Below are 22,761 nucleotides of genomic sequence, written 5' to 3' on the forward strand. Positions count from 1 at the left end.
TGTAGAGAACAAACATATGGACACCAGTGGGGGAAAGTGGGGGGAGGGGTGATGGTGGTGTGATGAATTCGGAGACTGGGATTGACATATATACACTAATATAAATAAAATAGATAACTAATAAAAACCTGCTCTATAAAAAAATAAAATTAAAAAAATTGTTCTCTAAAGTATTAGTTAAATTATGGCATATTCAAACAGTATATTCATAGTGTGTATAGGACAGGTCCATTATTTTATACTTAAATTTTATAATTTAGAATGGTTTAACATTTACAGAGAAGTTGTGAGAATAGTAAAGAGTTCCCATATACCTTACACCCAGTTTCCTCTACTGGTAAAATCTTAGATTAGGATGGTTCATTTGTCACAATTAATGAACCAAACATTGAAACGATATTCAGATTTCCATAGTTTTTACTTAGTGTCCTTTTCCTGTTGCAGGAGCACATCCAGGACACTACATTACATTTAGTTGTCATGCCTCCTTAGGCTCCTCTTGACTGTGACCGTTTCTGAGATTTTTTTTTTGGTTTTGATGACCCTGAAAGTTTTGAGGAGTACTGGCCAGGTATTTTGTAGACTGTCCCTCAATTGGGATTTGTCTAATTTTTTTCTCATGATTATACTGAGGTCATGGGTTTTGGGGAGGAAGACCACAGAGGTCATTCTCATCATATAATACCAAGGGTACATGCTACCCACATAAACTTAACACTGTCACTGTTAATTTTGATCACCTGGCTGGGGTAGTGTTTGTCAGTTTTCTCCACTCTAACGTTACCTTTCTTGCCCCATATTCACAATGTACTCTCTCTAAGGAAGTCACTGCGCACAGCCCATACTTAAAAAGTGGGAAGTTATGCTCCACCTCCTTCAGGGTAGAGTAATACATAAATGATATGGAATTATTCTGCATAGGAGATTTATCAATTCTTCTCTATTTATTCAATCATTTATGTGTATCAGTATGGACCCATGGGTATTTATTTTTATAATTTGTATAAAGTAAATGCATTGTGCACTATTCCATATTTATAGCACCATCTACTACTGTATGATTAATTTTGTTGCTTCAATTCTTTCAGCTTTGACTGCTCGGAGCTCTTTCAGTTGGCTCCTGTGTCCCTGTGACATACCCCATCATTGTGTGTATATATTGTTAGCACTTCCTAATTTGGGCACTACAAAATACTCTAGGATCATCTTACATATTCCCCAGCCCTATAATCAGCCATTTGTCCAAAAAGTCTTGGTTCCTTTTTTTGGAGAATGGTACTAGAAACAAGATCTGGGTGCTGGGTATGTTTGTTGCTACTGGAGTGTCATTGACTCTAGGTCCTCTCAGCTGAGAGAGCAAGAAAGTGGTGTGTGTGTGACATGCATATCTATACCTGCGCATACATATACTACAAATACAGGTATCAACACATGTATGTACATACATGTATATAAATACATGCATACCCATACATGTGTCTATATGTTTACACGTGTTTACACATATCTATCGATATGTCTACATGTATCCATCTATATCTGTATTTGGCTAAACATTAATTCACACTGATATCACCGGCTCTAAACCACTGCCACTGGATGCTTCTAGCCACCTCTCATGTGTTTCTAACCTCTCACTCCAACAGTGAGAAACCTGCCTCCACCATCCAGCATCCACAAATTCATTAATTACAGTGTTTTCAGAACTGTTAACTCTTAGCACCACTGCAAAAAAGAGTACAGTGCTTACGTAAAGTTTCTTTTACTTTTACAGTCTCCATCCATCATTTCTAAAGTTACTTAGGTCACCCTCTTCAGTGAGGTTATTTCATATACTTGTAGTACTGTTAGATTCTTTTGTCAGTCTACATTCCATCTTGGGATCCCCTGACTTCTTACATTTTTTTTAAATTTACAAACATTAAAACTCACTCTCTTTGTTGTAAAGTTCTATACATTTTAACAAATGCATAGTGTCATGTATCTACCATTACAGTCTCATACAGAATAGTTTCACTCCGCTAAAAATTCCCTGTGTTTCTCCTATTCAGCCCTCCTTTTCCCACAAACCTTTGGAAACCACTTATCTCTTTACCATCTGGATGGTTTTGCCTTTTTCAGATGTCATATAAATAGAATCATATCGTATGTATTGTACCTTTTTGACTATATTCTTTCACTGAGCAATGTACACTGAAGACTCATCTATGTTTTTTCATGGCTTAGTAGCTCATTTCTTTTTATCACTAAATAATACCCCATTGTATATAGTTTGTTCGTTCACCAGTGAAGGACATCCTACATGCTTCCAGTTTTTTGGTGATTGTGAATAAAGCTACTATCAACACTCACATTAAGATGTTTGTGGGATCACAGTTTTTCACTATCCTAGAAGTGTGGCTACTGGACATATGGTAAGAAATACCATACATAGCTCTGTAAGAAATTCAGGTCCACTTCTGTTCAGAAAAAGATTATATTTCTATGTATTTAGGCATAAAACATAAACAGCTGTGATGGGATTTACGACCAATTTTATTTATTTTTTACTTTTATATTTTCCCAGGATGTTTTGAAGTAATTCAAGCAAGCAGTACATTTATAATCAGGAAAAAATTAATTTAAAAAGTACAATTAAGTAAGAGAGTAACAGGAGTAAACCAAATCCAATGGCTCTGTGTTGTTTATCTTGTTTCACTAGACCACCAGCTCCTGGCCAGCAGGGATTCTGATATGAGCTTACTCACTGTGACTGTTAAGGTATCACACGGACTGTGAAGCATTTCACTGTAAAGAGATTCTCTGTTCTTTGCCTACAGCTGGTGTTCCCTGACATTTGTTTCAGGCTCTGTGTTATCTCAGACTCAGGAGAAGTAATGGAACCCTGGTCAGCATATGGGAGACCCAGATTCCTGTCAGTGTGCCTGGACTCCACTTCTAATAAGGAACGTTCTGTTCTGTTTCTATTTTTATTTATTTTTAGATTTATAAAACCTCTTAGTTTCAGGTATACAGCTAAGTGATTCAGTGATATGTGTGTGTGTATGTGTATATATATATATATATATATATATATACACATACACACATTCTTTTTTAGATTCTTTTCTATTATAGGTTATTATAAGATATCGAATATATTAATAGTTCCCTGTGCTATACAGCAGGTCCTTGAATTGTTTATCTATTTTATATATAGTAGTCTGTATATTTCAATCCCAAATCCTAATTTATCCCTCTTCCCCTTTTCCCCCTTGGTAACCATAAGTTTGTTTTCTATGTCTGTGAGTCTTCTTCTGTTTTGTAAATAAGTTTATTTGTATCATGTTTTTAGATTCCACATATAAGTGGTATCATGTGATACTTGTCTTTCTTCTGCCTTGTTTCTGAGACCAACCTTTAAACCTCATCTTCCAGCTCTAGTCACCAGATTCCTGTCTTGCTTCTGGTCTAAGTGCCCTCAACTGTACAAATCCATAACGTATTAAAAAAAAAAAAAAGGTTTGCCTCCAATCAAGCAAGCCCTCAAATAATCTACTTATGAGCAGAAGTTTTGTCAGTAAATGAAAATGTGCAGTGTAACATCACACTCTGACATGAACAAAAAAATGAAACCAGCTCATTAAGTTTTAGACAATATATCTGTCATTACCAGTTGTTTTAATTTCAAAGAAGGAGGAACTCTGGCATCTATTATCATACAGAGTAAATAAATTAGATCTATTGTGAACGTAAAGCAGGCAGTTACAATGGCATCTTCATGTATCTATTATAATGTTGACAAGCTAAGCAATACATTTCCCCCCCTTTCAAAGAAGATGTATGAATTTTTTATGCCTGGTTATTTATTTCTATCTTTTCTGAATGACAGGTATAGAATCCATTGTCAAAATTACCAAGAACCTTTTAGAAACAAATCATGAGGCTGTTGAGTACTATACCTCTGTTAATACTAAGTACTAATTACTCACAAATAAAGTCTATAAGAAGAGACACTACTCAAAGCCCAGACTCTTAGAAACATTACCACAGTTTTTGACATTCTCACCTCCAGGGCATAAATTATTAATTTTGGGTGAAGCTACCTCACTGAGTTTGCCAATCAATGAGTGAAACTTATATGCTTTAGTTTTATTTTTAGCATCACAGGGGAGATAAGAGAGAAATACGAACAACCTGCAGAAAAGGCACATGACTGTGTTATTGTTCTAGATACTCTAATCGGTGGTGAGCCTTAGGTGGCCCTCTCACTTGTCACTCATTCCCCCCACTCCACTGTTGTACCTGGGCCACTTGGGTAAAAAATACCCAGGCTAAAAGAGCGAGACAAATAAATCCAATATCTAAAATGACCATGCGGATCAAACAGAATCAAGGTTTGAAGAGGGCTTCTTTCCATTGTCTATTTAAATATCATGGTATTTGGAGAAGAGGCCAAAATTTTAAATATAAGGTATACCTTATACCTTAATATTTAAATATAAGGTATAATTTTAAATATAAGGTTTGTGTTTGCTGTACTTCCCAAAGTTAAACAGGGAAGGTTCTGGAGGATAAATAAGAAGCTATGCTTTACAGGGCAGAGGAGATCAAGAGTAATTATGTTCAGCAACTTTTAGAAAACACTTTGCATCCAAGGAAGGCATATTTAAAAACAATCACGGGGCTTCCCTGGTGGCGCAGTGGTTGAGAGTCCGCCTGCCGATGCAGGGGACACGGGTTCGTGCCCTGGTCCGGGAAGATCCCATATGCCGCGGAGCGGCTGGGCCCGTGAGCCATGGCCGCTAAGCCTGCGCGTCCGGAGCCTTTGCTCCGCAACGGGAGAGGCCACAACAGTGAGAGGCCCGCGTACCGGAAAAAAAAAAAAAAAAAAAAAAAGAAAAAAGCAATCACATTTTGCAACAATGCTGGGAAAAAGGAAGTCATTATCAACACCCTCAATCTTTAAATTAGATGAGCAGAGATCTGTTCTATTTATTCTGTAGCTGCAAACTGGCTAAAGAATGTGGCTATCTGTATACCAGAAATTAATGTGCTGGCTTGAACAAAAAACAGCTAAAACACACTGACTACCCAATGAACACTTCACAATGTGCTCCATCAGCCTCCCCATCCACTCACTAGTCATGTCACGTCTCTGTGCTTGGCTCCCACTCTTCCTTCTGCTTGAAATCCCTTTCCCCTCAGCATTTGCCAAGGCAAACTGCTTTCGTTCAAGGCCCTGCTGCAGTGCTGGCTCTCTGTGGATCTCCTCAGATCTCCCAATCAGGGTCCACCATTCCACTCCCATTCTCCCAAAAGACTGCATTAGGGTCTCTACTAGAGACTTCCTGTGTACGTATCTGTCGCCCCTTGAGTTTCCTGAGTTACATTGGTGCCTCATTAATCCTTTTTTTCCGTCAGCACCCAGACAATACCTAGCTGACAGTGAGAACTGAGTACACTGAGATAGGAATTTATTCAAGAGATATACTGTAAAAAACTAAAAATAGAGTTAGCACATGATCCTGCAATCCACTCCTGGGCATGCATCCAGAGAAAACTATAATTCAAAAAGATATATGTACCCCAATGTTCATAGCAGCACAGTTTACAATAGCCAAGACATGGAAGCAACCTAAATGTCCCTCAACAGATGAATGGATAAAAAGAAGATGTGGTGTGTATACGCCCCCACACACACAATGGAATATTACTCAGCCATAGAAAAGAATGAAACAATGCCATTTGCAGCAACGTGGATGGACCTAGAGATTACCATATTAAGTGAAGCAGTCAGAAAAAGACAAATATCATATGATATCACTTATATGTGGAATCTAAATTCCACAAATGAACTTATTTTGTAAACCAGAAATAGATTTACAGACATGGAAGACAAACTTATGGTTACCAAAGGGGAAAGGGGAGGAGAGAGACAAATCAGGAGTTTGGGATTAACATATACAAACTACTATTTATAAAATAAACAACAAAGACCTACTGTATAGCACAGGGAACTACATTCAATATCTTGTAATAACTTATAATGGAAAAGAATCTGAAAAAATACATATACATGCATGTATAACTGAATCACTTTGCTGTATACCTGAAACTAACACAACATTGCAAATTAACTACACATCAACTTAAAAAATAGTTATGAAAAAAAGAGAGATGCTGTACCAGGACCCTAACACCGTGTTCGCCTGCATAAGGTCATGTCAGTGTATTAGTATGGAAAAGAGTAAAAGCTATTTGAAATAGGGTTTCAGTCATGTTCTGCTATGCCTAGCTTTTGGGATGATTATAGTAGTTGCTCCAAAAACCACCTTCGATGCGTTGATTTCTGTATCTGTTGGGTACAGGTATCCCCTGCTTTTTCAAAGTTTGCTTTACACCACTTCGCTTTTACAAAAGAATTAGTACCTGTTTTCGCTAACCGAAAGAAATGTGAAGAGGATTTTTGCTTTTAGGAAAAAAGGCAAAAAGAGAAAATAGCATTCAGTGTTTGTTTTGCAGGAGCCATTATAAAGGCAGTGCATTCCCCCAGCAGTGACAGTGGCACTACCATGCTCCTTCCCCAGAAACTACATTCAGCATCTCAGCATGAAGCTGCTGTACCTGTGAACTGTGTCTGTGAGTGTCTGTGCTTTAGCTCAATTTATTTTGTGCATCCGTTAGCAAGACGTGTCCGAAGGTAATTGCTTCATCACTTTGCACCATTCCAGGTTACGGGAAGTTTCCTAGGAACACTACTTTCGGAGAGCGGGGGGAACCTGTGTACACTTTAATATTGCCCTTTCTCCGTGAGAGAATGAAGTGTGCTATGATGATATAAGTCTTTCTTCAGAGGACTAGGTATTAACTCTTACTTAGAACCAGAAGAATGCTGTTCCTTAACTTGGTTTCCACCATGAAATAGCAACTAACCTCAGAAACGAATCTAAGTGTCCTTTTAACTAGTGACAACAATAACCACTATAATTTGTGTTGGACTTTATGTTTACAAAGCACTTTGTGGGTATTCTTTTATTCTCATAACATTCTGTTCCTGAATTAGGAACTCTGCTTCTGTTCAACACTTAACATTTAGAGGGTTGATTCAACAAATCCCTCCTTCTTAGTGAATTACACCCTACTCCTGTTCTACTCTAAAATAAACCACCACAGTGCCAGGAGAATTTGTAAGACCCTAAATGTGCCTGGCTCAAGTAACACAAAAATACTAGTTGGATAAAGAATGTTTTCCAAGATCAGTGAAGAGACAGAATTCTTCCCTCCTGTTCCATCTGTGCCGCAACAAAAGAGAATGATGCTGCCAGAACTAAAGCTCACATGAGCTGTTTTTCTCCCCAGAAACTAAAAGGTTCTGGTCAGGTAGATCGTGCCTGAGATCCTGATGCTGTTTCTCTAATTATCTGGAAGAACCCGAGGCTGGTGCCCATGTCCTGTGCATGCAAGAAGAGGAAATGAGAATGAGATCACTGAGTTAAAAGCAGGGAATCTTGGGGATGAGTCTTGGGCTAAAGTGATGTTTATGAAGCTGCTCTAGGAAGAGGTTTCTCTTGTCTAAAACAGATGCTCTCGGGAGCATCTTCACCCCCTACCTTCACTTTGGTTTGGGAACCCTCAACCTTCTAGAATGTCCACAAACCAGGAAGTAACTCCTTCAAGTCCATATCCCACTTCTTCCCACCTCCACAATTCATTCCAGCCCCAGCCTGAGCTCAAATCCAACCTGCACCTTGAAGGAGGGAGGGGAGGGGAAAGGAGGTGCTTTATAGAGCTTGACCCTTCCTTTGTCTGTAATATCAGCTTTACCCTTGTCAGTTTATTTTACCTTATTCTCAAGAGTGCTAGGGGGCTACCCTGGTGGCGCAGTGGTTGAGAGTCTGCCTGCCAATGCAGGGGACGCGGGTTCGAGCCCTGGTCCGGGAGGACCTCACATGCTGCGGAGCAACTAAGCTCGTGTGCCACAACTACTGAGCCTGTGCTCTAGAGCCCGCGAGCCACAACTACTGAGCCCGCGTGCCACAACTACTGAAGCCCGCACGCCTAAAGCCTGTGCTCCGCAACAGGAGAAGCCACCACAGTGAGAAGCCCACGCGCTGCAGCCAAGAGTAGCCCTGCTCGCCGCAACTGGAGGTAGCCCACGCACAGCCACGAAGACACAGTGCAGTCAAAAATAAACAAATTAAATAAATAAATTCAAAAAAAAAGAAGCTTTAAAAAAAAAAGTGCTAGGAATGTATAAATGACTTGGGAAACTGGGATAATTCAAAGTCATGGTCTTCTGCATTATCTGGTTTCCAAAAATAATTACTTGACCTTCCATGTGAGATGAGCACTCAAAGATCAACAGTCACTCCTAAGATCACCAAGAACAACCTTTAAACCGAAAAGTCAGTTTGCTATTCTATTAGCTGCTCTGCAGAGTCACAGGATAAGTAAACATGGTCGTATCTGTTAAAAAGAAGAGTTTAAATTGACTCTTAAGAGGGTTCCTCATTAGAGAACACCTAGATGGGAATTATATATCTTAGCATAATAAACATTATTGAGTCAAAGTTTACAATGTTCATTCACATGACTTGTTCCTCACCGGCATACTCTAGAAAGAGTGATATGGTGACTGTAGTCTTGAGCACTTAGCTTTCCTACTGACCTACAGGTACTGAGTGAAATTGCAGACTGTTCTCTGGTTTGTTTCAGGCTGTCAATCAATCCAATGCTTTGGAGAACATTAGCCCTCCAGGGGACTGCTTCAACCATAGCACATTCCGTGGGTCAGAGCCACTTCCCAGTTTTCACCAGCTGAATGCCACTGCTCCAAAGAGAGCTCTGACAGGTTGCTGGAAATTTTCCTCTTATCAAAGATGTCTCCTAATCTCTAAGTCTTCATTTCTGCAACTGGATGTCCTGACATTTACTGGAAGTGTAATGTACCGGAGATAGGTATAGGAGCTCTCACAAACTCAACAGGCAGGAAGAGGGTGTACCTAGAGCTTGATTCATTCTCCTTCTCCACTAAAGCCCATTAGAATGCTCTATTTCTTATCTTGTCACTTGATTGTACTCAGGAATTGGTGAGTTAGACAAGCATGTTTCAACTCAGTCTTCAACTCTCTGGATAATACTAAAATCAAAAGCTCACCGAACCATGATATGTCTCATTTGATAGAAAAGTGCCTTCTCATTTATACAAAGATATCTGGAAATAGTGAGTCAGAAACTATTATAATACGTGTAAATCTAGGACATACATACAAAACCCCAAACTCAAACCCTAAAACCCCCCAAAACAAAAAACCAGCATCAAATGATTCATTAACTCCTAAGGGAGGACAGCTTAAGAATGACAAATGTTAATCAAGGAAGAAATGACAATGTCTTAGCGTGTAGTGAGAGGGAGCACTTCAAAACTATGTCTTTTATTTGTCTTTGGAGAGGGAAGGGGACTGAATAGTGCCAAGACTGGAGTAATTTACCCTTAAATTATTTATATGCAAAACTATTAACCTACATAAAATGAAGCTGGATGATCCTAGAGCTTCCGTGAGCTCCTTGAGCTTGCCTGCTGTTAATCAGATATCAGATAATGGTGAAAAACTGAGGGTATTTAGGATAATGAGAAAATGACAATCCTACTTACATTACAGATCCCCAGGTATGCAAGTAGTTACTGGAGTTTTGTTATTATTATACCCTTTAAAAATAATTTTTAAATCACACAAATAATATACTCATATTGTCCTTAAAAAATTAAAAACATTAAAATTTAAAAATATTTTTATAAGGATAAAAATCCCCTAACCACCACACCCAATCCAACTCCACTGTTGACAATAGCCAACATCTGCATTTTCTATGCCAGAAACCCTGCTAAGAGTTTACAGGAATATCTTTTTAATTTTCACAAATTCCTGCTAAAGTGAGTTCAATTATTATCCCCATTTTGCAGAGGAGGAAACTGAGCCATAGCACACTTATGTCCTCCATTAACTCAGGTGCCCACTCTTAGTAGCTAGGGACACATCCATCCAGGTTTTTCTATGGATCCCTGTACATTTATGAGTACTCATAGCACATGCAGGGTGTTGCTGTTTTGTTTCATTAAAAAACCTTAAATGGTATCATACTATACATATCCAATCTACAATTTGCGTTTCTCCCTGACAGTTCATAAATCCTAACTCATTCTATTTATTTACTTATTTATTTGTTTGTTTGTTTGTGGTACGCGGGCCTCTCACTGTTGTGCCCTCTCCCATTGCGGAGCACAGGCTCCGGACGCGCAGGCTCAGCGGCCATGGCTCACGGGCCCAGCCGCTCCACGGCATGTGGGATCTTCCCAGTCCGGGGCATGAACCTGTGTCCCCTGCATCGGCAGGTGGACTCTCAACCACTGCGCCACCAAGAAAGCCCTAACTCATTCTTTTTAATTGCTGTCTAGTGTACTACAGCTGTAGCATTCTCCTAGTGACAAGCATGAAGGTTATTTTTGATTTTTCACTTATAGAAATGACGCTGTAGTGAAAGTCTTGTGCAAGCTTTCTCATTCACAAGGGCAGCTGCTTGGGTGGATATCAAGATATGGAAGTGCTGGGTGATGCTGAGCGCATGTTTAAATTTTAATAGATACTGCTAAATTGTCCTCCAAGATATGTACCACTAGTATGTAAATACATATTTTCCTATTACCATGCCCAAATCTGATATTATCAATCTTCAAATTTTTGCCAAGCTAAGGAATCATGTTTTAATACGCATTTCCCTGATTACAATAAAGGTTGTGTTAGGCAACACCATCTGACTGGTAATTAAATGATAAAGTGAGTTAAAGTAGGGCAACATAAAAAATGTATATATACATTAAGCATATTATTTATTTTAAAATACATGGATGTGCATTCCCCCTCCCATCTTCTGGCACAGGAACAAGGCTTCACAAGTAAGGGATCACTGACTGGGGCTCTACATATACTTTCTGCATTAACCACATCCTTATAATGTACATCTAAGATTCCCTGGTTTGGTTTCTTAAGGGAAGTGAGAACGTAAAAGCCTTGTGAAATAATCTGAGTGCAGAATTTAATTTAATTTAACCGTAAGTTTTTAGTAATTGCCTTCATTAAGATTTTCCAAAGCATTTAATTTAATTTTCACAAAACAGCTCTCTTTCCACACTTGTGTTTCATTGGTTTACATATTACCTAACTAAATTACATAATTACAATGACATTCAACCAGTATAAGCAGGTTTGGAAACTGGTGCTTGGAAAACACACATTTAACTGAGAGAGCAAAAGCACAGAGGTATTCTAGAGAGTAGCCCACCAGCCATTCTGTGAGCCCACCCCGGACTGAAGTCAGCATCTTTCAGAGGGGTGTGTGAGAGTCTTCTAACGCAGCAGGTTGGGTAAGAGAGTATAGCCACTGTTCTAGTGATGTGGAACATCTTTTCATATGCTTATTACCCAATATCCTCTACTGTGAACCATCTGTTCATTTCATTTACCTATTTTTCTAGTGGATTAGCCTTTTCTTAATTATTTACAAGTGTTCTTTAGAAATCCCAGTACTAATCCTTTGTCTTTTATGTCATAAATATTTTCTCCCAGGATGTTGCCTATCTATTAACTACTTTTCTGTAGTTATTCTGTCTTGCAGAAGTACTTAGTTTTGATCTAATGAAATAAACTATTTTTCTTTCTTTTTAAAATATATTTATTTATTTATTTTTGGCTGCATTGGGTCTTCGTTGCTGAGTGCGGGCTTTCTCTGGTTGCGGTCAGTGGAGACTACTTTTTGTTGCAGTGCGCGGGCTTCTCATTGTGGTGGCTTCTCTTGTTGCAGAGCACGGGCTCTAGGGCGTGGGCTTCAGTAGTAGTGGCACATGGGCTCAGGAGTTGTGGCTCGTGGGCTCTAGAGCGCAGGCTCAGAAATTCTGGCCCATGGGCTTAGCTGCTCTGCGGCATGTGGGATCTTCCTGGACCAGGGCTCGAACCCGTGTCCCCTGCATTGGCAGGTGGATTCTTAACCACTGCAGCACCAGGGAAGTCCCACTATTTTTCTTTCTTCATAGTTTTTGCTTTCTATGTCCTAAGAAAGCCTCCCCTGCTTTGCTAAGATTCTAAACATAGTCTCCTATGTTTTCTTCTAATACTTCAATAACTTTATAATTCCCAGATTCCAGATGAGGAACTTGAGGTTCAGAAGTTTTAGATATTTGACCAAAATTATAAAGCTAGAAATAACCTGGGATCCATATTGATATATATTTATATATAATCTCCAAAGCCAATGCTACTACTTTATACTACCTTCCTGAAGAAGGAATTAAAGTCTGAGAGAAGTAAAGTGAAATACATGGATGTCCAACAGTGGTAAAAACTGGATGAATGCACATGTTTGTACTGAGTACATAAGTGGTTGACATATAAATGACTCATCATCAGCCACAGAAAACCAGCACAATCTCTTCCACCCACAGAAACCGTGGTCAATAGTATTTAGATGTCCCAAGTGACTGGACATCTAAATACTATTGAGCAACTACTAGGTACAAAGTAATAGTTGGACCTCGAGGTCCAACTTCTCTTATTCATACATTCCTCCATCCACATTCAAGCAAACAAAAATATACCGAACACCTAGCATGTCCCAGGTAACAAGCGCCACATACTCATAGATGTGGACTTTGCTAGACTCCTTCGTATGGATAGTCTGCAAGTTCCTAAAGCTTTGCTTGCTCAAACCCAGCCTCTACATTCACAATGTACCTTGAGTTGTGGTCATTTAGGTCACATGCCTTCTATCTGCTACCAGAAAGTGAGCCCACTAGGGTGATGAGATTTACATTATGCTCCTCTGCATCCCCCAAAGCACAGAGCCTAAGGCCCTGACAGTACAGGTGTTCTGTTACTGCAGTTACTACACTGTCATGTGATGGATGCTTCCCTTCCTCTCTTGTGGACCACATTTGATCTTTTAAGGGTGGGCAAGAGTGAGTAATGAATAATGAATGAATGAATGAACACTTTGTATTTTCATCAAACACAGCCTTCTTAGTGATTTTATCTTTTCATTGAGGTCACTATTTATTCTCACCACTACCGGTCATCTTTCCAGGTGTCACAGTCTTGTTATTACCATTATCTCCTGAGTCCTCTGTCTTCCTTTAATACCTATAAGAAGCTGTCAAATCTTGTCGCTTCTATTGCAACCTTGCCTAAACCTTTTCTATTCTCCCTGCCACTACCTTGGTTCAGGTTCACTATCTCTTGCAAAAACTATTATGAATGATCTCCCACCCAGGCTCCCCATACTACTCCATATTACACCTGCTGATTCCACATAAACTTTCCTCAATCATAATCTCATTCGGACAATCCCTAGCTTAAAAACTTCAAAGGCTCCCATTAATCCACTGAATTGATTTTGGACCTCTCAGCTGGACATCAAAGCTCTGTGTATGACCCCATCTACGTTTTGCCTCTAATTTCCCGCTGCTCTCCTACTGATGCCTTCTCCTGACCCCTCCCGCTCCCCAATCAAACAGGACCATGTGCTTTTTATTAAATACGTTTTGAGTTTTCCACCTCTGTTACTTCAGCCTGGGGCACTCTCCCTCATTCTATCCTTTGAGGCCCATTGTAAACACCAGCTCTTTCATCAAGTAGGTCCTGATCCACAACAGACAAGATATCTGCCTTCTTTGATATCGGCAGCTCTTTGTGTTGTCTTCTTGGAATCGATCTTGTTTTATTTATCTAACCCTGCTTTATTTATAGTCATTTGGTACTTACCTTGTTTACTGCAATACAAGCGCCTTGTGGTAAGAGTCAGTGGTTTCCTTATTTTTGTGTTTATCTGCGGAGTTTGGGACAGAGCCTTGTACACAGAGGCACCCAGTAAGCTACTGGTTGACCTGAACAGTTCCCTCAACTCTACTGTAAGCTCCTCGAGGACAGTACACTGTGTCTCTCAACACAAGTAAGGGCCTTATGCATAACAGGTACTCAAAACGTACTTGTTTAAGGAATTTCATGGTTCCAGAGCAAGGTTTTTCAAAACAGATGTAACACTGGCATTAACCTAAAACATTCACTTAAATCTCTCTCACCAATTAACGTAAAAGAAAAAGAAAAGGAACACTGACTCTAACATTCATTATTCTTTCCTTTCGTTTTATGTGATAATGCCTAACTCTTATTAAGTGCTTATCACGTACCAGGCACTGCACTCAAAGTTTTACAACAATCACCTCGTGTAATCCTCCCAAGAGCACCATGAAGCACTGTCTTTTTCCCCAATGGATGGGCAGGAGGTTTAGAGAAGTGAAGTAACTTGATCCTGCAATGAGTAAGTGGCAGAGCTGAGATCAGAATCCAGGCAGTTTCTGCCTCCAAAAACCCATGGTTGCCACCATGATGCCATATGCCTTGGTTATGTTTGCCAACCCTTTTAATTTCAACAGTTTGGGTAAAAAAAAAAATCTTTTAAAAAGTACTTCAAGCTACATCTTAAAATCATTCTTTGAAACGTAAGACCAACTTGACTCTCAGATTATTTTAATGGACGTAAAAATAAAGACTTGTTAAGTCTATCTCATCCACCTTCCAATGTAAGCTTCAAATTTAGGAGGCTGTTTTCTCAAACGGCACGCATGGTCAGTACTTGATTATGCATCCCCCCAAATGGAGGTGACAAAGGTAACATACTTCCAAATAACTGAAAATCATTTAATTTTGGAACGCAGTCTAGAAATCTCAGAACCAAAAATAACCATTTAGTCCCCATTCTCCTTGTAAGTCTTCATATACTTGAAAACTCCTCTTGGTGGCCTGGACTCTGATTCGCTGGCAGAGTAAAGTGGTGTGGGGTTGACATAGATAATCCATGAGTAAATAGGCCAGAATTTCTCTCTTTTTGAATCTCCATTCAGTCTGCATGGAAAAGCACTAGCACCAATTCTGACCACAGTGCTGAAAAAGAATACACTAGGCACCAAGGAGCTGATAGACTATGAAACTGAGAGCGAAGGAAGAAAGCTGTACTGGCCCTAAATATGATGAGAGCAACACTGAGGAAAAACTCACAAGCTGTAAGATAAAAGTCATTGCTTTCCTTAGGAGTTCAGAGGTACAAGCATGTGAAGTAGAGATGGACGCTAGCAGTTACACCTAACAAAGAGCCACCAGCGGACTGGTCACCAATGTCTCTTTAGCCTCCAATGGAAATACTATTACTAAAGATGGGATTCATAACTTAAGATGAAATTATATCAAGCAACGACAAACTTTGTTCAATAAAATACAGTAGAAAACTGACGACTGATGTTTCAACTACTCAGACCATCTATTTATCTATTCAAAGCAAAAAAAAAATTCATGTAAAAAGTCTGATAATATTAACTTCACTATTTAGTCATAGCTACCTTTTCTGGATTTAAGTATTGATGTTAAAATATACCACAGGTGTGATGAACCTCTGTGACTTAAGGGATACCTTAAAATCCAAATCCCATTTATAAAGCAAAATTTATCACAGTGTTTTTCACTCCTTTAAAATGATCTAAAATACTCAGGTGTTGATACTTGAGTTTTTCAAGTTGTAGATCATATGTTCAGAAAAGAATAGAGGAAAAAGAGTGAGCCTGTTATGTTCATTAGTGTATCATGGAAAAAGGACAGCCTTAAATACTCATGAGCACTGGTGAATATTCTGCCGACTCCTTCTGCTGTAGCAGAAATCAGAAAAACAAAAACAAAGCACATAACGGAAAAAGGAGTTTAAGTCAAGTGAAAATATTTTATGACATTGCAAACTTCTTAAAAATACATTCACTCAAACATGAAAAAAATAGCAAGCAATTAACCCCAAAATAAAAGAGAAAAACAATTCTACTCCAACATAACTGAATAAATGCATATTCTTAACAATCTGTAATCTCTTAAGAAATCAGCTAATATGATAATTTACTGTTTGTTTAAGAGATGGAATATTAAGGTGGAACATGTATATTGATTTGCATTAGAGAAAGACGTTCCTAACAATCTGTTTCAGATCATAAGAATTCTCACGTTAACTCAAAACCCACAATACCTTAACAGTGTGAATGTGAAGTACAAATTTGATAAAGACCTACCTTCAAGGTACCTTATTTTCCTTTGAAAGGCAACTTCCTTAACAACACTACATATCGAGAATAATGAAACTTAGCCATTCACTGTGATCTGGACACGAGTTAAAGGATGCAGAGAAAAAGAAAAAAGGTAATGCCCCCCCCATAAAACTCATTCCTACTTTATGCTTTTTCCTTTAAATTTAACCATTTTGAAATACTAATAATTTTGCTACATTTCCCCTGAAACATTCTCTATGAAGATTAAAGAAGGGCTTGTTCAAAAACAAACAGGATACAGGAGTACTGGTACAGCTTCCAGGCAAGCTATAAATAGCAATGGCATTTGCAAGAAATCTCATGCCAGTGTGTAAGCTGCAGTTTAAACATGCAGTGAAGATTTTATTATAATGCTGTCACCAAAATTCATTGTTATACGAGAAATTCAATGCTTACCAAGTTTTCTTGGTTCCTGGCTGCTATTTTTTGCTCCTCTTCTGCCCCATTTTTCATGTATTTGACCTCTTCCACTGGTTTGATCCTATACTCATCTGAGTGCCAAAAAAGAAAAGACATTTTATAACTTTTTTCACAATGGGAGAAAAGTGTCAGTAAGAAAAGCCCAACAGCATAATTTGTTAGAGCCCTTTCCCTGCAGCCTTTCTATGTGGTTCATTTGAAACAATCTGGAAGAAGCTTAACCAGCCTCTTTTTATGAGGCACTCTCCTCTGTCTACTTGGCAAAGCTCAGCACCATGAAGGCAGCTAATGAAAGTGGCACTGCCTGGTCCTTTCACAGAGAGCAGATGGTGGCAGCAGAAACAGAGGTTATTCCATATCTAAAGCCTATTCGGAATTTATACGCATTAGGGCATATCACAGAATGGTTTAAGGAGATTTTTCTCCTTGAGAATATTAGTTCAAAATGCCTGTGGCAGCAACGTTATGCAGTACGTTCACACCTGAATTTCTTTCTTTTGGAAACACAAAGTAAGACTAAAGAGCTTAACTGATCAACAAATAGATATACACAATTGGAAATTGAAATTTTCCTGTTGGTGATCCCCATATTAAATGCGGAACACGGCTTCCCTGGTGGCGCAGTGGTTGAGAGTCCACCTGCTGATGCAGGGGACACGGGTTCGTGCCCCGGTCCGGGAGGATCCCACGTGCCGCGGAGCGGCTGGGCCCGTGAGCCATGGCTGCTGAGCCTGCGCGTCCGGAGCCTGTGCCCCGCAACGGGGGAGGCCACAACAGTGAGAGGCCCGCGTACCGCAAAAAAAAAAAAAATAATAATAATAATAAATAAATGTGGAACAGTCTGCAACAATTTCATATGATACATACAGACTTTAATCTCTCTGTAAAGTCACACACATGAACAGCCATAATATCACACGGCTCTAATTGGTAGGTATATCTATCACTCAAGGCGGAGATTATAGTGGGCCATGGACGGGACCTGGACTTTGCAACAGCCAGAGAGAGAGTACAACAAACTCCAATATCAAAACACGTCATAGAACAAACTTGGGAAAACTTGCAATTAAAGTTCCTCTCCAGGGTAGAGGTTTGGTGATGACTATGAAGACATTTTCACCAGATTTCTGTCAATAGGAAATGACTTGGGCACACTAAGGTCAAAACAGGTGTGACTTTGAGTCATCTTTAGTCCAGTGTGTAGGAAAAATCACAGACATTATGGAATTAGAAAATTTCATCAACCAACAAACTGATGATTGCCTAGCATATGACATGGAATAATGTCTATAAAAGGCTACCTAATAGACAGATGTCTATCACTAGGAAGTCGCAATATATTTTCTTATTGCCTGTGGTTAATTTGCTACAATGACTATATGCTTTTATAATTTCTTGCCTTACTATTTATAATACCATTTCCTATATAGTTTCAGGCTTCCTCATACTATCCCTTAACATGCTACCCCCAAAGATGTTTGTTACAGTAATATTTCTTCAAGTAATTATGCTGTTCCAGTGTTTCTCAAAATTATCATCCTTATGAAAGTAATACATTTGCATATATCTGAATAAAGACTCCATGGTCACAGCTGAGCCAATTGTTTTTTCCCTCTGACAATTCAAGGTAGTTATTGACTCTGCTTCTTTCTAAAGAAATTAGAAAGACTGGTATGAGGTTACAGTAATGAGTCCTTTAGGAATACCACGTCCTAAATGTATTAACAAGTTACTCAATGGGTTCTGATCCACAATTACAAAATACAGAATTTCACATTCCAATCTGGTATTCAGGAGAGAAAAAAATAAGAGTAAATTAATAAATTTGGCACATTTAATTAAGGATTATTTACTCAGAAGTTGGAAAAGCACTTGTTAATCGAAAAAGAAAAGACCCTGTCTAATTATGCGTCCCATGCAATTAAACAGAGACAAAAATAAAGGAAAAAAATAATAGCTAAAGATGGGTCTCCCTAACTTCAGTTTGGAACATTAATATTTATAAATGATGGTTCACTGGGATAATTACTAACATTTAACTGAACTAAATTGTGATCTTAATTACTTACAGTGAGTCTCTAATTATTTAAATATAAATTACACACATACATACATATTTGTTTTAAACACAATTCCAGTGGACTCTAGGATTTTGTCTAGAGGACACAAACCTCACATGATGACATGGGGAAAGCACAACATTTTAGGACCTAAGCAGAACCTTCTGAAAGAGCCTTCCAAAAGATGCCCCTTTGCCTGCGGCACAGCAAAAGGTTTCTTCTAGAGGGGACCCGCCCTTGCCTTGCCCGCTGTCCTCTCCCACCCCTAAGCCACAGCCCACAGTAGCCGCTCTCTATAAACAGCTGAGTGATATTCAATCTTCATTCTCTTTTTATCCCTCCAGGAAACGCAGCTGAATTCAAAGTATCAATAGCAGACAAACTATTAATATTTTTCTAATATTTTTCTTCAGTGAAGAAAAGCTGCTGGCTACGTCTTTCAAAGCAGTGTTATCCCACATACAGACTTTTTATAATATCACCAATTTAGAAAGAGGATAGGTTTTAGCGTGTCATTAACAAACACGCCTGGCTAGCCAATGCTGTCTTTGTGGAACATGCTATGACTGGATAAAAAAGAACAAACAGCCACGACTGCAAAGCCAGACCTATCATTATTACTTACATAACACACTGCACAGAATCCATCGTGGTATGAAACAAAAAAGCCAGCAAGACCCTTAGATAAACCACAATTTGTATAAAGCATATACTTAAAAACGGTCTGTCAAGCCTCTCAAAGGCTGGTGCTGGGGATGAAGATGCCCATCTGGAAACAGACAACTCGTCAACCAACGTGTCACACATTTCCATGGTGATGCAGCCGTCAGGAACGGCACTCTGTGTGGACCAATGGAGCATTTCGGGTTATGGCAGTGACACAACCACTCCGGAAATCCATTTTTCCTTTTGGTGAGGGCTCAGGGGAATCCGTGTGGGACTTTAGCCCCTTCATCAGATCACACACTGGAAGCAACTGCAAGTAGCAGAGCCACTGTTACAAGCCAGAGAGCCCCGCCCAGCAACAGAACAACCTGCTAACTTAATTAAGAGCAGCCACAAGCAGACTGTTTTCCTCTGGCTCCCTCACACCTGTTCACAATTTTTCTTTTCTTCCTGTTGATCTTGTCAGGTGGCTTCTTAAAATGCACGTCAGGAGCTGTAGGCTAACACCCTGTTTCGAACCTGCTCCCCTTTCTCTCTAGGTAAACAGTTGCAGGCTGTGCCAGTCAAAATAGATCTGGGGTAAAAGCACTGCTGTGGTGATATTTTTAGCATTTTATTCCTCAGATTCCATCAGAGAGGGCTACACTGTTTCTGTGGCAGCTCTATCATGCTAAAGACACACTGTTTCCCACCAAATCTCTGCGCCTCACATTTGACGTAAAGTGCCTCATATATATGTATATAAAATTAGGTTTTTAGAACTAGAAGGTGATCAGTTGGTTGGACTTGCTTCAGATGTTATGGAATCAACCCCATTTTCAGGATCCTGTCAATTCTTCCATTGTCAGCAACTCACTGGCCCCTATCCTGTCCTCCCAAGCTTTGCAGATGCAAGATCTGCCTCAAGGTTACATTTATAATCAACGGAACTGACTTCAGAATGAGTGAATTAGAAGGAGATGAGTGCTGGAGTGAGTTCATAATGCCATAACTATTAAAAAGTTAACAATTCTCATAAAAGTACATATTAGATGGGGAAGGAGGAAGACAGGCAAGAGTTCCAGAAATGCTACTCTTTGAGGTAGGAAGGGATCTTACAGTTGTTTCCTAGAATGGTGAAATTCGTATCTATCGATACTTTCACACTTAAGTCTTCTTCTGATCAATGACATATGTACCAGAATGAATCTTTCCCAGGACTGTTCCGATTTCAAAAACTCTGTGCTAATGTCCTCATATCAAAACAATGCAACAGGGCTTCCCTGGTGGCGCAGTGGTTGGGAGCCCACCTGCCGATGCAGGGGACACGGGTTCGTGCCCCGGTCCAGGAAGATCCCACATGCCATGGAGTGGCTGCGCCCGTGAGCCATGGCCGCTGAGCCTGCGGGTCCGGAGCCTGTGCTCCGCAATGGGAGAGGCCACAACAGTGAGAGGCCCGTGTACCACAAAAAAAAAAAAAAAAAAAAAGAAAAGAAAAAAACAACAACAAAAAAAACAATGCAACATCTGGGCATCTTCACTGAATGCTCCAGATTGCTTAATCATCCAAATTTTGCATGAAGATTCTCTGGTAGACTAATTATTATTATATGCTCAAGAAAATATGAGGGCTTGGAACAAGAGGTAAAAGAAGTATTTATAAAAATAAACCAATTAAAAGACTGAACTATTCTGCATTTTAGTGTAAACTCACTTCCCTTGGGTTTCTCCCACTGAACATCCTGTCCCCCAAGCTAACTAAATTCAAGTCCCCAAATCCTGGTACGACTTCAAATTCTTACCTAGGATCTTTATTTCCTTACTTGGTGAGATTTTTTTCAAGAGGTGAGTATTCACAGTGGCTAAGAGCTTAGCCTCTAGAGCTTGAATGACTAGGCATATGGCCTTGGGCAACTTACTCATACTTTCTGTGCCTTGGTTTCTTCATTTGTAAAATGGGAATATTTATAGTACCTAATCTCACACATAGAGTCACATGAATTAATATATGAATACACTTAAAACGGTGCCTAGCCCATAATAAATGCTCAATAAATGTTGGCTGCTGTTTTAGAAAAACTGTGCTGGTTCTGCAGGGAACACTATTTCTAATGCACAAAATCCATCAAGGTATAAAAACAAAAAGCATAATGTAAACATCAAAAATTAATTTAACTGAAAATTCTGACTTAACTATGTTAACAAATAAAGTGAGAAGGGAATATTATCGTCCAGGATAAGCCTTTAGCATTTTTTAACTAAATGCATATAGTGCTTTAATTAAAATATAACATAATTTTAAAAGAACAATAAATAACTTTTATGACAGGAAAAAGAAAAGTGATCATTATTTGAGTGAAACCAGGGTTACAAGAAAATAATGTTCCTCTATCTTCCTTTACATCCTAACTCAATTATTGCCATTGGCACAGCTCCTAGTCTCGGCCTTCCTTGAGGGCACAAGAGTGAATGGCTGAGGTTCAGGGGAGTCTGAGAACCTACCATGGGCTGGGCTCTGTGATAAGTAATGGAGGAGGTGTGGAGGGGGGAGATGGAAGAGGCCGGGAGACAGTGCCCGGGGAAAACCACTGTCTTGCGGGGAGGCTTATGCTCTGAGAACCCTTCTGCTACCTGGAGCCCGTTCCTCAGGCTAGACTGACTGCACAAGCAGGCTGACCCTATTCCACTCAGCCACAGTCCACCAAGACAGACTAACTCTGGAAAACCTTATGCACAAAGTAGAGTCTCAGCTGAAGGACCTCATAGACCAGTAACAATTCTCTGAGTCAGGCAGTCCCTTCACGATAATTACTATATCCTCACTTGCAGAAAGTGATTTCGCCCTTTCCAATGTAATAGTTATCATTAAGCAATTTCTAGGGTAATTATGAACTGCTCGTTCTAAATGTTTTGAATATTTCTAAAATAAGGCTTTGGTGCATTTAATAGAAAATGCTCTCAGTTTTTTTCAGAGTGTGTCTCAAATCAACCTAATAAAGGAAAACTAATTTCAAAATAGGATTGTCTAATACATGAAGTGCTCATGGTCTAAAATTATAAACTGTTAAAGAATAACAAGCAGGGAAATTATGTTTTCAGACTTCATATTTGTGGAAGATTAAACCCTGGCCACTGGGTTTCCACTAGGGGAATTAGGAAGATTGTACATATTTGTACATATCCCCCTTTATGAGATCTCATAATTGAAAACTGTTAATATCACTAAGAGGGCAAGTCTCATATGTCTACTGTATCCTTATTCACTAGTGAAACCTAATGCTTGGATATATTTGAAAATCAGAGATAGATGAAAGATACAGTCTTGCTTCAGTCATGTAAAACTCATTTCAGCACACCCTCACTAATAAGGGGTATTATCCTTTTTAAAAATATGCAATGAATTGAAGGGTGAAAATGGTATCTAATTTTTATTTTAGTTTGATGTTTCAAAATTTACCAGTGATA

The 22,761-nt window shown here is 39.2% G+C and overlaps 1 protein-coding gene across 1 annotated transcript in view; it reads right to left on the reverse strand.

The window, feature by feature from the left end:
• Positions 1 to 22,761, reverse strand: part of C2H1orf21 (chromosome 2 C1orf21 homolog) — a 231,047-nt gene that overhangs the window by 96,587 nt on the left and 111,699 nt on the right. The window contains exon 3 of the mRNA XM_060091147.1: positions 16,568 to 16,662. Coding sequence (XP_059947130.1) covers positions 16,568 to 16,662 — 95 coding nt within the window. The remainder of the gene's footprint in view (positions 1 to 16,567; positions 16,663 to 22,761) is intronic.

The sequence above is a fragment of the Mesoplodon densirostris genome, chromosome 2, assembly GCF_025265405.1.
Source record: "Mesoplodon densirostris isolate mMesDen1 chromosome 2, mMesDen1 primary haplotype, whole genome shotgun sequence".
Classification (NCBI taxonomy): domain Eukaryota; kingdom Metazoa; phylum Chordata; class Mammalia; order Artiodactyla; family Ziphiidae; genus Mesoplodon; species Mesoplodon densirostris.